This window comes from Carassius auratus, unplaced genomic scaffold (genome assembly GCF_003368295.1).
Source record: "Carassius auratus strain Wakin unplaced genomic scaffold, ASM336829v1 scaf_tig00214826, whole genome shotgun sequence".
NCBI lineage: Eukaryota > Metazoa > Chordata > Actinopteri > Cypriniformes > Cyprinidae > Carassius > Carassius auratus.
Genome location: NW_020527818.1, coordinates 376,699 through 400,860, shown reverse-complemented (window position 1 = coordinate 400,860; position 24,162 = coordinate 376,699). Strand labels below are relative to the sequence as shown.

Below are 24,162 nucleotides of genomic sequence, written 5' to 3'. Positions count from 1 at the left end.
ATATATTCATGATACATATATTATATAATATATTGCAAAATATACAAATGATTGCCGCTTTCAATATATTGCAATATATTGGAAAAAATAAATATATATAAGAATATATGCCTAATATATTACATGATATTTTCCAATATACTGCAATATTTTTTTTTTTCATAAGGGAAGTGCAATTTTCTAGTAATCAACCGTAATCATATTAAAATGTATTTGTTGCTTTATTTCTAAAACACACACACACACACACACACACACACTCACACTCACACACACACATATATATATTTTTTTCTTGTTTATTTGTCATTTATATTTTCATTTAGAAATATATATTATTTTATTATTTGTTTTATAATTGTACTATTTTTAAATATTTAAAAATGTATTTAAAATGTAAACAAAAATACATTTAAAAAATTTTAATTTTTTTAAATTCTTTTAAATGTTGAAGTTTAAAATTACATTTATTTCTGCTCTTTTTGTTACATTTAAAAACAATTAATTTAGTTGAATTTCTTTTTTGCCTCTGATTCTTATTCTTATAAAGATTTTCGTTTAAAATAGTGAACAGAAAATCATTGCAACTGAGAGTGGTAAATGGGATTGGGATTCGAACCTTTGTCAGTATGGTCATATAACAATAACAAACCACAAACTACGAGTTTTGCATCAGTAAATTGCTGCTTGTTGTTAGTAAGGTAGTTGTTAAGTTTAAGTGTTGGGTCGGATTAGGGATGTAAAATAAGCACTATTAAACAGCCAATTTGTTAATAATAGGGATGCTTATAAGCAACTAGTAGATTGTGTTGATTGGTCCATGTACTAAAGTGTAACTGTCAGTAGTGTTAGAATTGAGGATGGGTGGCGGGGTTGTTCTGGTCCTCCCATAAGCATTAAGGGACCCCCCATAAATCCCAAAAAATGAGCTTGGGGAGTCCCCTGGTATAATACTGGAACTATAATACTTGAAACATGAAACTAATGAAAATTAAAATGTAATGAAAAGTGTTGATTGCTGTTATAAATTTAGACCTGCTCATGTCACATCACACCCATATATTTTTTTTTATGTGTTTCTATAGTGTTGCACATTATAAGCACACAATGGCTGAAACCTCTTGAGTTTTTCTGCGTGCGTGCTAAATGAATCTTGCAAATTTTCTCATCATAAGCAACAAAGTGCAAATGATTGAATTACGTAAGTACCATACAGTGTATGGACAGCTTCATTGATTATAACAGGACTTTTGAGTGCAGTTTAAATCTCTGACTAGAGACTAAGTCAGTGATAATGTTTTACTCTAATGTAAATCAAAGTGTTATAATTTGTAACTTATAATATATAAATTATTGAGTTGTCCTCACTTTAAATACAAATCCGACAAACAGCCACTAGGTTGTTAGGTTTTCTGAGCGACAACGAGGATAAGACAAAAAAAATGGGTAACACTTTAGAATAAGGTTCCATTAGTTAATGTTAGTTAATGTATTAATTAACATGAACTAAGCAAGAACAATCCTTCTACAGCTTTTATAAGTCTTAGTTCATGTTAATTTCAACATTTACTAATGCATTATTTAAATCAAAAGTTGTGCTTGTTAACATTAGTTAATGCACTGTGAATTACCATGAACTAACAAGGAATAACTGTATTTTCATTAACTAACATTAACGAAGATGAATAAATACAGTAATAAATGTATTATTCATTGTTTGTTCATGTTAATTAACACATTAACTAACATTAACTAATGGAACCTTATTCTAAAGTGTTACCAAAAAATGAATGAATCATAAACAAAAGATTAAAAGAAACGTGCTAAGTTTGCTATTACATTGATTTTTGTGGAGAAATATATGGGTTTTTTTATTTATTTTTTCATTTATAGGGTGTGGGATCTGGTTAGGGAGACCCCCCCAAGAGCTTTGACACAGTTTGAACACTGACTGTCAGTATTTGTGCACCTCAGCTCATTGTTTCAACAACTGCACCACATCTCCTAATGATACAAGGTCTTTTCTACTCGAAAACACTTGACACCTATATAGCAAGTGCTGATAAATGGAATTTAATTAAACTACTGATGGGAATGTGTATGACTGTTTGTTGTTTATCTGCTCATACAGGTTATGAGCAGATAAACTTCTGAAGTGCAAACACACTCCCTGTGCCTGTTACTCCGAGTGCAGCTGTAATGATGCAGAGGAGTCGGGACACCAGACAGGACTGCTGGGACACACAATCAGAGATTAGTCACGGTTCAGAGTGAAGGACAGCCCTCACACGCTTCTGCATCACTGACACTAGAGCTTAAGGAAAGGGTTTGTCATTCTCACACTCAACATGCTTCAGACGGTAGCTGTGAAAGAGAGTAGTGTTATGGAGAAGTGTGCTGAAGCCGGTCTGACTAGTTTAGAGTTAAGATGCTTTATGAGAAGTTAAGCACTGAGATCATTTTAATCTGCTTTGAGCAGACGTTTGATACATTAGGACATGTGGAGACAAATTCAGTCAGTGTCGTATCCCATGTTATTACAGTGTATTTGAGGCGTTTAGACAGTCTTCAAACTCTATGAGAAGACCTAAGTGTTTAGAGAAAGCCTACAGTGACTGTACACTTCAAATAGAACTGGAGAGCTGCAAACTTCAGAGGTTTAGTATTAAAGAAGTTCTTCATGCCTAGAGGACAGAAAAACCAGCCAGCCGTTGGGACGTTCCTTTGACATTGTAGTTTGCAAAGATACAGCTATCCATCCATTTTCTAAACTGCTTGTCCAGTGGTACCGAGATACGGCATCTCTTTTTACAGAATCATGGGTAATGTAGTTACTCACCACGAACAGGCAGAAGAACCGTCTTGGAACGGTCATGTTACAAACTATGGTAGTGCTAAATGTAAAACAAAGTGCAAGAGGATCGAAAAAAAAAAAAAGTTTACTGATGACAAAGGGAGAATACAGACAATATACAAGATTACATTTAGCATTTAGGTGAGGTTGCAAACATCTACATACAAATACATCAACCATCACGGACGAGGGAGAACTCAACAGAACAGTTATTTAAACAATCAGGAGGTGATGAGGGAACTGGAAACAGGTGGGAGGAATCAATTAACCAAAACTAGGAAGGTGACCAAAAAAAGGAAAAGTTCATGAAAGTAACAGTTCGCCCCCTCCTGGAACGGTGCATCCTCGCGCCGCAAGAGGAATACCAGCGGAGGGAGGGTGGGGGTTTTGGAGGCGGGCGAGGAGCAGGCGACGAGGGAGCATGGAGGTAGGGACCAGGGCGGAGTGGATGGAGGGAGGAGCCCGGAGCAGGAGGAGCCAGATGGTCCACCAGAGACCAGCCAGGACGGAGATCCATGGTGGAGTTGACGGCGGGAGGAGCCATGGTGAAGGAGGGGTCGACGACACCAGGGGGCCGACAGGCGGAGACTGCACCGGTGGGTGAGGAGCCCAAGATGGAGCAGCACAGCCGCAGAGCCAGGATGACGAAGATCCGGAGGGCCTAGGTGGAGCAGAAGGCTCAGGCGACCAAGGTGGAGGCGGGGTTCTGGCAGACCACTGTGGAGCTGGAACCGGAGGGAAGGAGGAGCCTGACAGAGCCGGAGGGATGGAGTGACGAGGTGGAGCAGGAGGGATGCCAGGCCACGGTGGAGACGAGGGAGCTAAGAGCCAAGGCGGAGCCGCTGGGTCGAAGGACCGAGGAGGAGTCCAGGGCTCGGAGGCTGGAGGCAGAGACAGGGCCTTAACGCGCCAAGGCGGAGCTGGAGACTGGCAGTCCAGCGGCGAACCATCACGCCCAGATGGCGCGGACTGAGGGTGAGCTGCAGGACTGACTGGCACCAGCAGGGATGACGCGGAACTGGCTGGTCTAGGAGGAGGAAAGAGGAAGGATGGGAGGAAGGACAGGAGGATCAGGGCTGGACGGAACCAGCGGAAGTGGAGCAGTGTGTCCAGCAGGTCCTGGAGGAGGTGGGAGAGGGAGGCCGGGAGGGAACACAGGAGACACAGAAGATTCAGGGCTGGGTGGAACCAGCGGAGACACAGAAGACTCAGGGCTGGACAGAACCAGCGGAGACACAGAAGACTCAGGGCTGGGCGGAACCAGCGGAGAAACAGAAAATTCATGGCTGGACGGAACCAGCGGAGAACAGAAAATTCATGGCTGGACGGAACCAGCGGAAATACAGAAAATTCATGGCTGGGCGGAACCAGCGGGGAAAGAGGAAGATTGATCGATCTCCACGAGGACTCCCACGATGCACGGTGTTGCCGGCTCACACACCTGGTCAGTTGCGGTCTCGAGATCCTGCTTGCTGTCAGCGGATGGCTCGGGCTCTGCGGCTGTGGTGGGCTCTGGCTCCGTGCGGCGTGATGGTGGCTAACTATGGTAGTGCTTAATGTAAAACAAAGTGCAAGAGGAGGATCGGGAACAAAAAAGGAGTTTACTGATGACGAAGGGAGAATACAGACAATATACAAAATTGCATTTACACATTTAGGTGCGGTTGCAAAGATCTACATACAAACACATCAACAATCACGGACAAGGGAGAACTCAACAGAACGGGTATTTAAACAATCAGGAGGTGATGAGGGAACTGGAAACAGGTGGGAGGAATCAATTAACCAAAACTAGGAAGGTGACCAAAAAAGGAAACAAAGTTCATGAACGTAACAGGTCACAGACCTAATGTGAGTTTTGAGGTTGTAAATCAATACTATGTTTTTGTTGAAGTTGTCGGTCTGTAACTAATAGTGACTTCTAAAATAATCATGTTGAACAGTGGAGTTCGTGGTGAAACTACATTACCCATTACTCCACCAATGTTGTAAATTAATATAATTATGATTATTTAAATATAGGAGAGGTTATTTAATGCGTAGTACAGGGTTTGTTTGAATCACTAGCACTTAGCAATAGTGATAGTGAAGCTTGCTGGCAGGAGAAACCATGACCTAAAACTGCTGCCAGCATGATGAAATCTGTTGATACAGTAAGTGTAAACACACACACATGGTCTTAAAAACCGTCATACTGCACTGGTCAAAAGTCATCCTGTCCACCACAGTGTTATGAAGTGTCCAGATGGTCCTCTTTGTAAAACAGTCCACAGTGTAAACCCACAGGCCACGGTGGGGAGGTGTTAAATGGCTCTACTGTCTGCAGAATAGCCAACAGCAACGACTCACCCAGTTCTGGTGTCGGGGTCAGTCTCTCTAAGGATACGGACTGAGGGGTTTTACGCTCTCATAATGGGATTTATCCCCATGGTGAACTGAAAGATGGAGAGGGGGATGAGGGAAGTATGATGAACTCCCTCATTCTCACGAGGGCCTGTTATGATGGCCGCAGATGGAGTTTTGCTGTCATATTAGCTAGAGATGTTCCGATACCCTTTTTCTCTTCCCGATACCGATTCCGATACCTGGGCTCAGGGTATCGGCCGATACCGAGTACTGATCCGATACCTGGGTGTGTATCTGTATATACAGCTGTATATACTACTAGCCCTGTGTAAATTGCTAGAATTTTTTTATGGTGTGCTTCAGACAGATCCCTCAATAAAACATGAACAAATACATGGTGAACTACTGTATTTATTACAGTATTTTTATTATCTAACATGAATTTGACAGTATTATTTATTTTCTTATGCAAAAAAGAACTTCAAATGCAGCCAAAAATCTAACACCGCAAACTAAAAAAGGTATTTAAGTTTTACAATATAACTGTATAAAAAAACTGCAACAAATAAGTCTAGGAATATAAAAAAAGATCTATTAATCAGATAATCTCTAACAAGTAAAAAACAAGTAAAAAACAAGCAACCATCTAGGCATAATTATTATTATTATAGAGATGTATTATTATTACTGTAGGCTACAACAGTAGCTTTATATATTGTCAATTTACTCATGTAAACCAAACATTTATTTTAATGGGCTGCCATGAAGATCTTTGAGTGTCTGTGTTTATGATATGACAGTATTCTCAAATGAAACGGTAAATTCTCATGAAGTGACGGTTTATGCGTTCGTGTCCTCATGACACACAGCAGAGACTACAAAACAGCGAGCTCTCGCGCATCTGTGCCAGTCACCCACAGAGATGTAGATTTTGCGGGAGTAATATTTAAATAGTATTTTGCAGTTTAATATTCACAGACACTAGTATATATTCGGCTACTGTCTGGAGCCCTGCGTTTTGACTTACACGGAAGCGACTGAACGCAGTTGCCGGTACTGAATATACTCGAGAGTCTGTAACTACCGGTACTACAGAGACATACTGCTAACCACTGATCTATAATATAGTAGCGGCTTCACTGTCTTTTGGCAGTTTAGAATGTGATGAGTGATCCAGTCATATATAGATAAGGGCTGCTAACGCGTTTTCATTTCTTCTTCGCTGCTCTAAACAGGGGTTGCTTGTGGCAACACAGCACAACTTCCTGTGTTTTCAATGCATTTTGAGCAGCGAAGAAGAACCGTGCAGCGGTTAGGCAAAGCTTGCGGTCATAACTAGGTCTTTTTTAAGAAAATGGTATCGGATCGGTATATGGGTTCATGTACTCGCCGATGCCGATGCCAGAATTTGTTGTGGTATCGGAGATATTTCCGATACTAGTATCGGAATCGGAACAACTCTAATATTAGCAGGGTGTCGAGTGCATGTGATGAGCTGCACGTGAATCCACCCAAAATACAACAGCAGCTTTGAAGTAGAACGAAAGAGCATGCGGAACATTTCATGTCACCGCTAAAAGATTGCAGATTGATGCTTCACTGTCTGCCGAGGCCTAATATGATCTCCTGACATATTTAGGTTATAAAAACATTGTGGGAATGTTGCTCTGAAATGTTTTTAACACCTTGAATTGTTCAGATTTCTTGTTGTGATTATAACGTTACTTAAAGGTTACAAACATTTCTTACAGTGCTATACTAACTTTATGTTCAACCAAAATATAACGTTATTTGAAAGTTTATTTTTAATATCCTTAGAAAGTTATAATGTGAAAGTTGTCTCACGATGTCGTGATTAGAACGTTATTTAGAATGTTCATCTAGTGCCAATGAGATCATGAGAACATTCCAAGAATGTTGTTCTGAGAATGTTTATGAGAACGTCTATCAAATATTAATCAAGTTATTAGAACTTTCCATGAACATTACTTTACGAAGATCACATTACTTTGTCCTAACATTTATTTTATTTTAAAAGAATGTTAGTGAAAGTTTTGAGGAGGTTCTATTAGCTGAGATCCTTCTTGCTGTTAGCATTAGCATTTATCTCAATAACAGTTGTGTGATCACTTCTATGGAAGGATATAAGCAATTCTGTTGCTAAGTGTATGAAATGTTTTTGAGTCAACCGCTTAATTACTGTGGAGCTACAAGAACAACGTTGATTGACTAATGGCACCACAAGAAAAAACAAAAGTTTACAGTAATGCTTGCTATATATAGGATGTATATTGCTGAGAATACAGCACATACTTACATTTTGTAATGAATAATGTTCCAAACCTACAATATGTTACCATGTGGCTAAGCTAAGAACATTAAGAGCAGCGAACTACAATTTCAAACAAAGCTCTTGATTTTTTTAAAACACACTTTGCACAATTTCTATATACTTATGTTCAGTACATTTTTTTTTCTATATATACGAAATTAATACTTTATTTTTTATTAGTTTTTTTTATTTTTACAGTAAAAAAGTGACATTTATAATGTTAAAGAGTTTTCTATTTCAAATAAATGTTGTTCTTTCGGGCTTTATATTAATCAAAGAATGCATCATGCTTTCCAAAAAAAATAATATAATATTCAGAAATGTTTCTTGAGCAACAAATCAGCATATCATAATAACTTCTGAAAATCATGTGACTATAAAACTGTATAAAGACAATAAAGACTGAGTACTGATGCTGAAAATTTAGATTTGATCTCAGGAATAAATTACATTTTACAACATATTCATTTATTTTAAATTGTGAAAATATTTTACAATATTACAGGTTTATTTTTCATCAATTAAATAAGTAATCATAATCATAAGTAATAATAAAATCTTAAATCATAAAATCTTACCAACCCTAAATTTTCTAGCAGCAGTGTATATATTTTTTTGTATATATGGCCCACATTTGCTTGCAACTGTACTAAATCTCACATGCTGTTCTCAAAATAATTTTAATTTCAGCATCACACACATAACAGTTTCAATAGCCATCCAAATATGTATGTGAAATCCGAATACTGCTTTTTTTCTGATATTGACTTGTGTGATTATACTTGGATTGGGACACACTCATCACATTCAGCTTGTGAATTCCTGGCCACAATTAGAGAAATTGTCTGTAATCCTGTGGGCGAGGGTTGAAAGAAGGCCATTAGAGGATGATGGGAGGTCAGGTTTGGGCAGCGAGGGAACAGCTCATCCACTTCCAAATGTGATTTCAATGATGCAATGTGAGCGTGCACATATTCATATGATGGGATTTAGATTGCGTTCACCTTAAGGGACTAAGCTGGCATCACACAATTACAATGACAGTGTACACTTTATTTAGTAGCAATGTGTACCTCAGAAACGATGTGTATGACAATGTACATTTACATTAATGGAGACTTTTGTCATCGAGAAACATTGTAGTTGATGATTTCCATCTAAATAGGCTTGTTGTTTATAGTACAGATCATTTTTGTGGTTGTATTTCTTTAGATGACACATTAAATGAGCAGATTGAAGCATAAAGAAAGCTTTTTCTTTTGTGGTAATTCAGAGAAAATGCACATAGCCCTGCTACACACTGCAAACTTGCCATTTCCTCTGTGCTAAAAAGATGCGAGCTTAATCACACACACTCAGATTAAAGTGTGTGTGTTCACATCTATATGTTGCATTTGTGCGTTCATTAGCGCTGCTATGGTGAGAGGTGGGAACAACAGAGACGTACGAATTGTTGCTAGAGAAACCTTCCCATGGGGAAGCACTGAACAACACACTCCAACAAATACTTGCCCTGTTTAAAGACTCGTCCGAAGCCTGATTCTGTCCGCCGGGTTTCTATACCTCCTCGTTTCTTTTCTTTTGTCAATTAGCTGCAGATTCTCCTCAGCCGTTCTCTCCGAAACCGACTGAATATTTAGCAAATGTGCTGAGAGCAGCATCAGACGGAGGAGAGAGGGAGGGCGGATGATGTTGAATTTTTCTGGGGTGGTAGAAGGATGCAATGATATCTTTGAGAACACGAAAACAGTGTTTATCTCACACAGATTCTTGTTTTATGAACCATCCACACACACACATGTGATTCACACCCACAACCCACAAATGGTGAACGCTTTTGGGTTTCCATGACCTCCTTTCCTGAGTCTGTCTTTTGTCATATCCCGCTCTCTCTCTCGCTCTCTCTCTCTCTCTCTCTCGCTCTCGATTTCTCAGTCTAATCCTGAGCTTTGGCCACATTTCTCCTCTGGCTGAATGTGTGTTGTTTCGTGTTTTGTGTGTGTGAGTGTGTTTAGAGGGGAAAGCTCAGGCCATCTTGAAAAACTGATATTTGATCTTGTGTGTAAAGAAGAGGAATGAGTCCAGCTAGTTTCACTCCAAGCATTAGCAGTGCTCTCTTTAGTCTCACCATCATACACTCAGTGATGGATTTCTTTCATATGCCAGGCTGGCATTTTTAATGACATGATGAAAAATGTCAGGTGCTGTTTTGTGTGTATAAAAAACATTTTAGTAGTTCATCATCTTGATGTTCATTTTAGAGAAATGTGAGCTGTACTTATTTTGACATTTTATTTTCATAAAAGTTTTTTGAAACATGAAAGTAGACACTATATGTGACCCTGTCTTTTTTACATAAAAAGTGTAAATTTTTAAAAATTTAGATTTTTGTATCATCTGAAATGAATAAATAAGATTTCCATTGATGTATGGTATGTTATGATAAGACTATTTTTTTGGAGAAGGTACAACTATTTGGAAATCTGGAATCTGAGGATGCAAAAAAAATCAAAATACTGAGAAAATCACCTTTAAAGTTGTCCAAATTAATTCTCATTAATTAATAAATTAAGTTAAAATGAAGTTCCTAAATATCCTAAATATCTTCATGGAACATGATCTTGACTTAATATCCTAATGATTTTTGGCATAAAAGAAAAATCGATAATTTTGACCCATACAATGTTTTTTTGGCTATTGCTACAAACATACCCCAGCGACTTAAGACTGGTTTTGTGCTCCAGGGTCACATATTTACATTTAATATGCTTTCAGTGTATATAAAATATTTACTATTGTAAATTAGTAAACAGAGTTGCTTGTTGCCAGAAGCTTGTAGTGTCTAGCTTTATATTCATGTATCGTGGTATTTTCAAGGTACTTCCAAGTATACCATACCGTAGTAGATGTTCAGAAATCATGGTATTAGCATAACTGTAGAGGAGAGTCAGTGATAACACAGTGACTTGTATTTATCTTAATGACTGAATGTTGGCTGAGACGTTAGCTTAGCCATGGTTAGCTTAGCTTAGCTTGTAGCTTCATATTTCCCCCACAGACGTGCCTCAGCAGTAATATTGAACTGCAGATGTTATCCCAGGCATTATTGTACACAGAGAGAGATTAAAAACCATTCATGACCGTCACTCATGTGAGCAGAGGCACTTTTAGCTAGCTTTAATAGCAAAACTTTTCCATTTAAAACAGAACTCTTTCTTCAAGCTCACTGTGCTTCGTGCTGTAGGTTTATTGGTCAAAGGATAAGCACTTGAGCCACATGGGGTAAAATAAATGTATGACTACAAAGCTAAAATAGACCAAACATGAATAATTAATTATTGCTCCAAACCATAAACTTCTAAAGCAACAAAAAACAGCCTTTTTTATGTTAAATGTTTATTTGTACATTTTCATTTAACTGTTAACCTTTGTATATTCATTCATTTGGTTCCTGTCCTTTGGAAATATGTCAAAAAAGAAGTTTCTTGCTCAAAAGCTTTCTTCTAAATATTGATATGAAACACCTTGACATGACTTAACCCTCTTTAATTGATCATTTCAATCAAACTGCATTGACTCAAAAGAGTCAATAATTATTAGCATAATTCGGTAAAACTTATTTATTTATCCGCTTCCCTTTTGCTGTCATTTATTTATTGTTAAATCAGTTTTGTGTCATAACTTCTGATCTGATCTTGTTTGTGTTATCTGTGTGTGTAGGTGCCCTGGACGAGCCGTACAGCAGGAGCTGTGTGTGTGTGTGTTTATGTGTGTCTGCAGCTCGGGGGAATGTTTTCAAATCTCCCCAAGGTGCTGATACTGGGGGCCATCGCCGCCGCCTCTGCCTTTGTGGTCACCATCCTCATCCTCTTGGTGTGTGTGGGGTGTCAGAGGTAAGTGACACACACACACACACTCTGCAAACACCTTTTACCTAATAATAGGGCTGAGAATCATATTCATCATACTCCTTAAAAAAAAAAAGAAAAAAAAATATTTTGTGTGCTTCTTATTGTGTAAATATACAATTATGTATTGAGGAATATTAATTAAAAACATATATTTAATATAGAGTTAGGGTTTGGTTTAGGGTTAGCTGCATGTATGTAGTACGTGTAACAAGGACACTGTAAAATAAAGTGTTACCAAAATAATATTAATAATAATAATAATAATAATAATAAATAATGAGTCCAATAAAATTAATTAACACAATAAAATAAAACAACATTTAGACTCTTATGAGCCAGTTCTTTAATGTGAATCAAAAACATTAAGTTCAAGAAGTGTAGTCTGATTCACGAAAGAATCACTCTCATTAATTGACTCTTTTAGTGAATCAAATCACTAATGAATCATTTACTGATTCACCTACTGAACCTCAGGTTGTTTATTGTATTTTAAAAACAAAGCAAGAGCTATTACTTTGTTACAGTTGTGGCCATAAGTTTACACAAAAAAGAAAATGAGACAGATCATAAAAATGGCATTTTGTTGTTTTATTTAGTACTGTTTTAAATTAATTGTATTCTATTGCATATAGATTAATGACCATAATATCAACTTGTTCATAAAATGCATGAGCCTTCTTAATTTCTGGATTACTATTATTATGCTTAATAAAGCTTAATTATGATTGCTTAATTATGTTGCATCAAAAAGTCAGTAAACACACCTTTTGTAAAACTTGAATTAAGGAAACACAATCGTTAAGAGCAGTCAGAATCAAAACCAGGACCGTTAATTCTTTACGGTTCACACCATATCTTTATTCCTGAGCTGTTTGTGTGTTTGCACGTAAAAGTCTTTGTGCACAGACGCGCCCCACTCAAATGTCGAAAGAATGCAGCTTCTTAAAAACTCTTTCTCCCCCACTCTTGTGTCAGAGCACCTCCTCCTCCTCTTTTTCTTCAGTTCTGTCTCTTTTTCCGTCTCCATCTCTCCTTCCCTGCTGCGGAGCGACTTGATGAATGCTAATATCACTCCTTCAGCAGATTGCGTGCCCTCTGTAGGAGCCGTTTCGCTGGGAAATGCCTTAAGTTAAGCTCTGCGTTGGATGCTCATTTGTGACAAAGACTTTTGCTTAGAGATATTACAAGGAACGAAACCCTCAAACAAATCAGTTTCACATGCTCTCAGGCATCGTTCTATTTCTGTTCTATGTAACGTTTCAGAGAAAAGATGAATAGGGACTATACAGTTCCTTTTTTTTTTTGCATATTCAACACAAACTCATGTTTCTGCTGTATAGCCAAACAACTTGCTCTGGATTGTTGTACAAAATAGTTGTTTTAGTGTCATTCTAATGGTTAAAGTCAAGGTACAGTAAAAGCAAGTGATATTTAGGGCTCAGAGAGTAGGTTGGCATTGCTGCAAAGTTACCAGATGCCTAATGAAAAACACACACTGAGCTCATTGCTCTGAGATACACAGATTATGATTGAGTAAAACCCTTGTTTCAGAAATAAAATGTTCCGTCTCTTTTCCATTGCAGATAATGAAAATGTATGCACGCTCATGTTTTCCAAACCAGTGTAACGTTATTCATAAAAGGAGACACTTTGAAGAATGTTCATGCTGCTATTTCCAATGCAAAGAAGACAGAAAAAAACACCATTAAAGATACTGCTCATTTGTTATAATCTAAGCCTTCTGAAGTCATATCTAATAAATAAATCTCATAAATCTCAGCACTGTCAGTGACACCAAATGCCATTGCTTCTGCACTTTCTATCTAATGCCAGGTTGGAAATGCAAAAAAAAAGATTTGTGCGCGGTGATGAATGAAAAGATTTTTAGCAATTAATGGTTTACATTTTTTGATTCCTTTTCTCACACAAAGAGTCGCTTTATGACATGACTCGTTACTTATTACTAAAACTGTTCAAAATAATTTGTCAATTGAAATAAAGCTTACATGAATCAAAACATAAATAATAGGAGGAAAACTGACAAATGAACCTAAAAAAATATTATTACTGTTATTATTATTATTATAGCTATATTGATATTTACAAAATATTAATGACAAAAACACACAACGAAATTACTACAATCAAAAGAAAAACGGAAAATATAAAATTAAAGCTAATTCAACTATGGATAAATACTATTATAATATTATTTGAATGATTTCTTTTTCAGAAGACGAGACTTTTATTAATCATTATGGATTCAACATGAATTAACTGAGAATATTCAAGAGATATTCTGGGTTCAGCACAAGTTCAAACGCCAGCATTTGTGGCATGATATTAATTACCACAAAACTGTATTGTCTTTCCTTTTCTTTAAAAAAAGCACAAATCTGAGTACAATGTAAGTGAATGGGGGACAATATTTAAACATTAAAATACTAGAGTTTCAGCAGTATAGCCACAAGACATAATATGTGTTAACATGATTTTGTAAAAAATAAAATATATATTATAATAATTTAGCTCAGAAAAAATGAACATTTCAAAAAATTCACTCACCCTCAGGCAATCCAAAATGCAAATGTGTTTGTTTCTTCATCAGAACAGATTTGGAGAAATGTAGCATTGCATCACTTGGTCATCAGTGGATGCTCTGCAGCGAATGGGTGCCGTCAGAATGAGAGTCCAAACAGCTGATAAAAACATCACAATAATCCACCAGTAATACACAACACTCCAGTCCATCAGTTAATAACTTGTGAAGTCAAGCTCGACTGTTTTCACTTATAAACGGTGCTTGATCTTTGCATATTTTTCTCCTGTTTCAGACATCTTTGTCTTCAAGATGATTTTGTTATACAAACATGCAGCTTTTTGCTTCACAAGGTGTTATTCGATGGACTGGAGTGATTACTGTAGCTGAGTTTAGCTTGTACTGAACCTTGAATATTCCTTTAAAACATGGCTTTGCTAATGCTGCATTCATGACTGCGTACTCAGTAGCCAGGTGCAGCTGTTATTTTGCTGTGCACGTTTTTGAGCTTTGTACAGTGCTTTCTGCAAGTCATGTGTGTAGACACAGGGTCACTAACACCCAGGTGTGAACGTGTCCCTCCGGCCTCCTGAGTTTCTGACCTTCACAAAGGAACAGAACGAGGCACAGCTACAAACAAACAGGAAACACTGCCATTATGCAAACATTGTTCTACTTAATTCTACTTTGAATGTCTCGTTATCTATTCATCCATAACAAAGGCTTCATATAGTTTAGGGAGTGAGAGAGAGAGAGAGAGAGAGAGAGAGGAGAGAAAATCCTCTGTTTGCACAGATTCGCGTTAAGTGTGAGAGATGTGCGGATGTTAAAAATGGGGTGAGAGTGAGAGGAACAAAGAAAGGTGTGTGTGGAAAAAAAGTGTATTTCACAGGCTGTAGGATCGGGGGAGAGAGAGAGAGAGAGAGAGAAGCTATAATTGATGTCACACCAGGTGTGTGTAGGGAACGAGAGGAGAAGAAAAGCAAGGGAGGAGGGATCGTCAGGGTTACCTCTCCATCCTCCCGCTCTATCTTCCTCCAGCACACCTGCATCACATCTAGTCCCTCATGATTACGACATCCCTCGATATACCCACAGAGAGCCGCTGTAGAGGAATGTAACTTCCTGTCCCATTCAACAGTGCACAATAGCTCTGCACAAAACCCAGAGCTGCATGTCTAGTGTCTGCGAAGACTGCAGCTTTCTAAACAGAATGTGATCTCATAGGTGACTGATTAGGAGCGCTGCGTTCTTGAGCGGTTTACAGATGATTCTAATAGAGCGCAGCAGTCGGGCTTCCACTGTTCCCTTTCACTTTCCTCCATAATGAAGGTGAAGAACTACACTAACCAAAATCAAATAAACGAGGTCGCTGTTAACATGAAAATGAAAATCAAGCTCAACAGCAAATATCCAATTCCATTAAGTGAAATGAATAAGTAAAGTATATAATTAAGTTAGTCTCTCTACACGCTGTTTACGTGTTTATACTTAAAGGTGTTTGAAAAACATTTGTTTGATCAAAATTACAGCAATGCTGTAAAATATTATTACAGTTTGAAGAAATTCTCTATTTGAATATACTTTAAAATGTAAATTAATTTTTTCCTGTGATGCAAAGCTAACATTTCTTATTATTATCAACAATATTTTTTGTGGAAACATTGATGCATTATTTAATGATTCTTCCAAAAGAACAGCATTTATTAAAAAAATAAAATTAAAAAATTAATAAAAAGTTACATTTCTGTCTTTACTGTCACTTTTGATCAAATGAATCCATCCTTGCTGAAGAAAAGTATACAGTTCTTCCAAGAAAAAATAAAACTTGTATGCATAATAAAAAAATACAAATAAAACAATACAAAATATGTGTCATTTAAAAAAATAAAAAGTTTATTTTTGTAACAATTTATTATTAATATAAACGTATTATTATTTTGTTTTATGTTTATAGTAAAGATGTATGCAAAAATCACTGGAGCCAAGCCTGCAAAAAAAAAAGAAAAGAAAAAAAAGTCACCAGTCACTGTCGTGTTCTGTAGTTTCAGGTTAGTGTGTTAAGCTAATGTGAAAATCTAGAACAAACGTTAAATAACACACACAAATATTTAGTTATATTAATTTATACTTTCCATGGTTAAATGAAACATATTTATAATGATCTCTGCCCTAGATTTGCCCTTTATCTTGAACTTTTCATATAGTGCTGCGCTTCTAATTTGGTCAAAACAAGGCAGTATAATATTGTTTAACTCCCTGACAACAGCATTTGCATCTCACCTTCAAATACTAAAAACTATCTATTTACAGGATGTTCAGGTCTTTAACATGTTTGCTGTATTTTATGTTCTCCTTACGTCTACAGAAAAAGCAAGAGCAAACATGGCCACGCCAACGGAGGCGCTCAAAGAAAAGAAACAGTGAGTGCGGAAAAAGTATATTTGGACAAAGTGTAATTGTGGACATGGATGTACAGTACATACATGAAGATGATGATGTTTTGAATTTCAGGCTGCTCTGCGCCAGTCCAAGCTGAACTCGATGAGTAAATCTGACACCCGCCTGCATGACATGCACAGACTGCCCTGCAACGCAAACGGTGAGACACTGCTCTTCATGATGTATGGACACAAGACACATTAACCACACACAGACGCACACATGCACTGGCCGGCGCACGAGTGTGCAAAGACTGACGTCTCCAGAGACTTGTCATGGTTAGATGTTTACTAGCTCATGTTCCCTCAGTCACAGACGTGTGATCTGCGAGGCTGATGATGACACACACACAACACACACATCTCTAAGCCTTAAATACATCTTCTTCTGATTCTATAAATCCAGACTCACTTTATTTAGCGTGTAAAACACAAAATACACAATAAGAAGGATAACAAGGTCAACATGAAAACAAGGTTTACTCTATTTACTGTCCTAATACATGCTCCTGGTCTTAATATCCTCAGATCATCAGTCCACATTATTCCAAGAAATATTAATATATTTCTTCAACTGTGAAAAGACTTTCCTTTTTCTGCGGAAGTTACCGAGACCACAAGTTTCAACCCATGTTACAAATTATGGTGGTAAAATTTTGATATTGATGTCCCGTTTCCTTGTCACAATTATAACGTTATTTAAAAGTTACAAAAACTTTTCTTCCAGTGTTCTGGTAACTTTTTCCACACTCAAATATTATTTGAAAATGTATTAATTTTCTAAGAATGTAAATATGTCCGGTTTTCTTGCCATGAGTAGAACTTTATTTAAAGATTCCCGAAATGTTTAGAACAAAGTTCTACTATATTTTCACCGACAATGTAACATTTATTTAAAATGTCTTAAGAACATTAAAATGTCAAAATCTCTAATTATTTATAATTTACTTACACCTTTCTACTAATATTATTTTAAAAATCTAGCATATTTCTTTTGCATTTTTTTGTTTATTTATTCTAATAACCAAGTACAAATAACATCACAAGATCACAAGAATGTCTTCTCTCAATGTCGTGAGACCTTATATAAAATATTCATAAAGTAATAACAATGTTCCAGAAACATTACTTTAAGAATGTTTTGTCCTAAAAAATTATATAACTTAATAACTTTCATAAAAACGTTGTGAGAATGTTCATTGTTGGCTGGGAACAAACAGGTGCCAGTGTCAGGTATGCTAATTAGCTTGCGAACTAGCCTAGGGTTATTTGACCCTTTTTAGCTTTGGGAATATCATCTGATATATAGTTTAGAAAACAATATTTACTTTTTTGTAGTTTCACTTTGACTTCAAACTCATTGCACCACCTCTACGCAGGTTTAAACACATGTAAGATTGTGAGTGTGTGGTCAGAAACACAATCCTAATAGTAATGGTCTGCCCTCTTGTGTTTTCCTGGAGTTATGTCAAATGTGACATTTTTATTAATGGCCCTTTGTACATATTTTATCCAATATGACATCAGTCCTCCAGACTTGAATCTGTCCCATCTCTCTAATACTAATCTGTGTTATTGTGATGGACAGGTGGCCCTAAGAGCCGTCCGGCCAGCATGGATCTTCTGCTCCTTCATACCCGCCGCTCCACGTCTGACCTCCGTCCCAGTCCAGGCCGCCAGCTGCCTCGAGCTCCCAAAAAATCTGAGAATGAGGAACGTGAGCACACCTACTCTGAAGTCTGCCGCCGCTCCTCTCCCTCATCCCTCCTGCCGGATGACGGCCTGTACGAGAGCGTTGGGATCAAAGGGGCGGGGCCTGATAAAGCTGCCCCACCTGCTGCCCCTGCCCCGACGTCAAGCAACACGCCCACTCAGCGCCGTGCCCACAGCCCGACGCTCAACGGGAGCGGCCGCGGTGCAAGCAGAGGAGGCGTGAACGGCGTGAGTCAAGACGAAGTGACGGCGGAGTACGCCTCCATACGGAAGGTGAAGAAGCTGGAGCGCGGCAGGAGGGAGGAAGTGCTGGAGGATGGAGAAAGAGAGCACCAGAGCGTGTCCAGCAGCGAGTCCTCCAGCAGCACCTTGCCTAGGAAAACACTGGAACCATTTCACCTGCCCAATTTCCCGAAGGTGAATATGACACAGCTCGGCCCCACAGGTTCAGAACAGTTATAGCTCATCCTGCAGGGGCGAAACGCTCACAGAAACCTTTAAAGAACGGATATTCCTGGAGAACAGAGTGTCATGTAGACTCTTTCAAGACACCTAAAACACCCTAAATTCTCACAAACAAAGGTTCAAAAGCTGTCACTGGGGTAGTACCTTTTCAAAAGGCACTTCCCTGTTGAAAAGGTACTGCCCCAATAACTTTGGTACCTTTTGTTTTTCTGAGAGTGTACACTCAGAACAACTTAGCAGCCACATAGCAGTGCCCTAGCAACCACCCAGAACACCCCAGCAACTAAAAAGTAACAAACACCCTAAACACTCAGAACAGTTAAGCATGGCACTGCCATGGCAATGACTTAGAACACTCCAGCATCATTATGGTATGTTTTGCATTCATTTTGCTCTCATTTTTTTTTTTTATTTTTTTATTTTTTTTTTTTTGAGAAAAGCTAATGCTGTTGTTGTAGGCGACATAAAAAAAGAAGTGAGAAAAAAATTAATTGTCTGGCATTTGCGCCAATTTAAATGCGGAGAGTCTGGTAGTGCAGTTACACGTTTTGACCACTTGAGAGTGCTGTTTCCTATGAAAACATCCCCTCGATCCACCAGGCTGAAGCATTATCTAAAACCTTCTTGATAGAAATATGACTGGTGACATTTACATGGTCAATCTTTTAGATTTTTTTTTTATTATTATTAAAAGAGGTCCAAGAATTGTTCAAATGTTGACTTGCCCATGGTCTTACTCATTTAAAATGAGAAAACATTCTGATGACTTAGTATTAAAAATGAACTGAAGGGTTGCATTGTTACTTTGTGTGTGTGTGTGTGTGTGTGCATCTCACCCATATCTGTATCAAGTTTTGCGGAGCAGAGTGATGGTGCCTTTAAAATGGAAAACACACAGACAATGATCGGATAATGATCCAGTCTTCCTGCTAACTCAGCTCTGCTCTACTTGTCTTTATGTGTGTGTTTGTGCCATTTGTTTGCCACATATGGAGATAAAAATCTTCTTTGTCAGAGGTTTGTTGATTGATGGCTTGTTTACACAGGCACAGTATTGTATTCAGTGCAGACTTATCTTTCTAAATCTGATTTACAGTGTGCCATTTGATGTTTAAGGAAGGCTAAACAATATTTGTGTGTGTGTGTGTGTGTCTTTGACCTGCATCATATCCAAGCCAGTATCTAGAGCTTTTTTTTTTTTTTTTATATGAAAACAAGCATGCAGTGTGGTTGTGCAGCACATGTGTTACTCCAGTGCACTGGGCTGGATTATGTAAGGTCTGTTTGCAGGCTGCCTGCCCCGCCATGTGTGTGTTTTTATTTTTTGTATTTTTTATTTTTTTGTTAAAGGCATCTGGGAGGAACCACAGAGCAGGTAGTTGCTTCCGCCAGGGAAATAAATAGCAGCAAACACTGAAGCCATTCATCTGCTGGTATTAATCTTTCATAGAGGTGGTGTGTTTCTTTCCCACTTTAATCATTGGCTCTCTATTCTGCGTACACATCTGTCCCTGCAATGATTAACTCAAAGAACATTTCCATTGTAGAAACAAACACCAATCAGCTCTAAATTAAAGGAACAGTTCGTGTCATTCCAGACCAGCATGACTTTCTTTCCTTGTTCTGTGAGACACAAATGGTGAACTTCTGAAGAATGCACTGGCCACCCGTTTTATTTTCATAATGAAAATGAATCAGGAGTGGTACTGTTGAGCTCCAAAATGACAAAAAATGTAATCACAAAACTGGTTTATACATTTTTTGCTGAAAATTTCAAGTGTTCTGATTTCATATAATAGCTTTCTGTGACAGAAACAGACCAAAATTTAGGTCATTAGGTCATGGTAGTTTTATTAATATTCAGCCTTTATTTTATATTTTAAGAATTCATTTTAATAACATTTGTTTTAAATATTTTAATTTTTATTATTGTTTTATATTACTTTTTCTGTTTAATTTATATATGTGTATATATATATATATATATATATATATATATATATATATATATATATATATATATATATATATATATATATATTTCAGTCATTTTAGTGCTTTCATTTAAACTTATTTTACTTTGTTGACAAGGCAAAAGTTTTTTTGCTAAAAGTTTATTCACGCTGAATGGGTGCCGTCAAAATGAGAGTCCAAACATCTGATAAAAACATCACAATAATCCACATGACTTCAGTCCATTAATTAACATCTTGTGAATTGAAAAGTTGCATGTTTGTCAGAAACAAATCCATCATTAACACGATTTAACTTTAAACCTTCACTTTTGGACAAAATACCTCTATCCATAATAACGCTTCAACGGCCTTAATTTGGTTCAAACACGCAGCTTATCACTTCACAAGACATTAACTGATGGACTGGTGCCATGTGAATCACTTGTGGATTATTGTGATGTTTGTATCAGCTGTTTGGTCTCTCATTCTGACGGCACCCATTCACTACAGAGGAGAGCAAGAGATGCAATGCTACATTTCTCTAAATCTGTTTTCATGAAAAACAAACTCATCTACATCTTTGATGTCCTGAAAATGAATACATTTTTATTTTTGAGTGAATGATTCTTTTAATCTCTTCATATGGATTGTTTAATCAGTCAGGTTGTAGAATCGAATCACTCTGATAGGTGACGTATGATTCAGTGTTATCACAAACAACAGTTGCTGATTCATTCAAAATGCCTAGAAAAAAAAAAAAACGGAGAAATTGATTGGTTCACAAAATGGATGTCGCTGCTTCTCTCATGAACTCATGGCATGGAGAGCTTGACTTGAGTTGACATCAAATTGCAATGTTCGAGGAGATCTGACCGTCTCGCATGTTCCTCGTGTGTCCAACAGGAGGCGGTCTTCATGGGCAACGGAGAGCAGTACATTTGGAAACCACCAGAAGAGGACGAGATGATCGTGCCAGGGGTTCCTCAGCTGGAGAACGGACACAGCCATCCCACCGCCGTGGAGGTAACGTCTGCCTCGCTATCCCAGCACTGCAGACGGGGTCATGACATTTGTCCAGGTTTACATGAATGGATCAGGTTTCAGACTTTGACATTTGACCTCTAAAACCCAGGACCGCTTCGGATCTCTTTGGTCTGACCCTTGTGCATCAATAAAGAGTTTGGAAGTGAGTGGAATGATGGCTGATATATCGTGGCTTGTGAGAGAGAGAGTTTAAGCCTTAATTTCTCCCTCCCCCTCTCAACTCTCTTCCTCCTCTCTCTCTCTCTCTTTGGCTGGCTTGGTATGGCATGACTAACAGGGAGGTCAAAGGTCTGTAGACCGTGCTTGTTGACTGTCAGTTCAGGGTTGGTGTGAGGGGAGGAATATGAGAAGTGGGGAGAGGTCTGGACAGACAGGCACTCTGGGTAAATGTGTGTTTAATCAACTTCCTGTGACCGATCAAAACTCACAACTTGGTTTCAGATAAAAAGTGTAGATTATGTTTGGAGAATAAATATAGATGCTAACAGGAATTTAGATGCAACCATTATCACGGCAAAAAAAAAAGAAAATGTTTTCTTAATCAGTGTTGTCTCCTTTTTAGTTAATATTCCCTAAATGTCATCAGGATTTAATAGAAAAGCTAAACTGTATACTATCATACTTTAGGACTAATAATAGATGAATAGGCAGGAATCTAATTTTTATAGATATATTTAATGTTTCTTATGCTCAGCAGAGCTGCATTTATTTGATCAAAAATACTGCAAACTTGTGAAATATTATTATTATAATAACGGTTTTGAAATTGAATATATTTTAAATGCAATTTATTCCAAAGCTGTATTTTCAGCATCATTACTCCAGTCTTCAGTGTCACACAATCCTTCAGAAATCAATCCAGCAGTTTTGCTGCTTAGTATTTTTTTATACGTCTTTCTTTCTTTAAACTTTCAAGTTTAAATAGTTTGTTGTTTTAAGTATAAAGCTCACAAAATGTTAAAAAAAGAAAAAATGGTAGAGTAAGTAAAGGCAATCTTAATTCAAGATACACTCAGAAAATATATGTATATTTAGGCCTTCAATTTATGTATATGAAATCAATTTAAAATGTGCATTACACAGTTTTAACATTGATAAACGTAATGTGATGTATATGTGTAGGTCATACATAATGTTTCGTTAACAGTTTAGTATAGGGTCCAATTCACACTAATAACTAGTTGCTTATTAGCATGTCTATTATTAACATATTGGCTGTTTATTAGTGCTTATAAAGTACATATAATGCATGACATCCATAATCCTACCCAATACCCTAAACTTAACAACTACCTTATAAACTATTAATAAGCAGCAAATAAGGAGAATAAATAGTGAGAATTGGACCCTAAAATAAAGTGTGACCAATGTTTCTTTAATAGTACTATTAATAATAAACTGCATGCGTTTTAAATGCACAATTATCAGGTTTACATATTCATCAATAAATTCAACATGTTTCCTTAATATACATATAAATTAACTCAGTATTGCTTGTTCCATAGCTAGCCATATCTTAAAAATGTTCATACTTTTTACCTCCTGAATGTGCATTGATATTAATAACACAATTCTGATATCTTATTTTAAAATGTGCACCTCTAGTGGCATTAAATGTACTTCAAAAATGTCAGTGTACACTTATTCTGAACGTCTTTGGCTCAGGTGAGCTGAACACACTCCTCCACGCTCGGTATCTCTGCTCATTCCTTCTCTTGTCCAGACACGCCCAGTTTCATGTCATGAGGTGTGTGCATGGCCCTCAGCTCCACTTCACTAAACACATTATGCTCAACATGGGAAAATCATTGGACTTTTTAAAACCAGGGTTGTGCATTGTGAACAATTCATTTTTAAAAGTATTACCTGTAGTTTCTCTCTGAGCTTAAAACATTTAAATGCAATTAATTATATTATTACATTATCCATTTCCAGTTGAAATCATTTTATATTGTATTTACCTAATATAATCCTAATCAGAAATCTACAAATGGTACAATTCCCATGGCTTTTGTGTCCAAGTGCAAACACACCTGCATGCTACAAGTCATGTAAGATTGAGTTGCCTCAGAAGATTGTTTTTGCAAAAAGAGAAATTATTAGAAAAGTGTGTGTGTGTGTGTGTGTGTGTGTGTAAGAGTGAGTTGGAGGGGGGTTGCAATGGAAAGAGAAAGAAAGGGCAATATAATGGAGAAAGTAAAAGAGATTGAGAGAGCAAAGTGAGAGAGCAAGAGGAAGGAAAAAAAACCTCTCAAGGCTTTCTCAACAGCTGCAGAGAGTTTTGAAATCCCCGTCATTGTGATTTCCTCTCGCTCTGCAAAGCGCTGCACAGCACGGTAAACAATGCTCGACACGGAGGAAAAGAGATCAGCAGGGCGCACACAGACACACACACATTTGGGAGTTTCAAACAACATGAAACTCGGCGGTTTTCTTGAAATCGGCTGGTTCAGTCCTGCCTGTGTTCAGATGCATGCTGCGTCGTGCCGTGGCCTGCAGATTACAGTACAGGCTAAAATACTTAATGCTTCGGCGTTGTTTTCCAGACCGGTTAGAGGTTTT

General features: G+C 37.4%; 1 protein-coding gene across 1 annotated transcript in view; it reads left to right on the top strand.

Moving 5' to 3' along the window:
- LOC113093003 (uncharacterized) overlaps positions 1-24,162 on the top strand; it is a 45,833-nt gene that overhangs the window by 19,076 nt on the left and 2,595 nt on the right. Inside the window, exons 2-6 of the mRNA XM_026258824.1 lie at positions 11,253-11,425; positions 16,351-16,405; positions 16,497-16,584; positions 18,012-18,553; positions 21,460-21,579. Of these exons, the coding sequence (XP_026114609.1) occupies positions 11,322-11,425; positions 16,351-16,405; positions 16,497-16,584; positions 18,012-18,553; positions 21,460-21,579 (909 nt within the window). The 5' untranslated portion in view covers positions 11,253-11,321. The remainder of the gene's footprint in view (positions 1-11,252; positions 11,426-16,350; positions 16,406-16,496; positions 16,585-18,011; positions 18,554-21,459; positions 21,580-24,162) is intronic.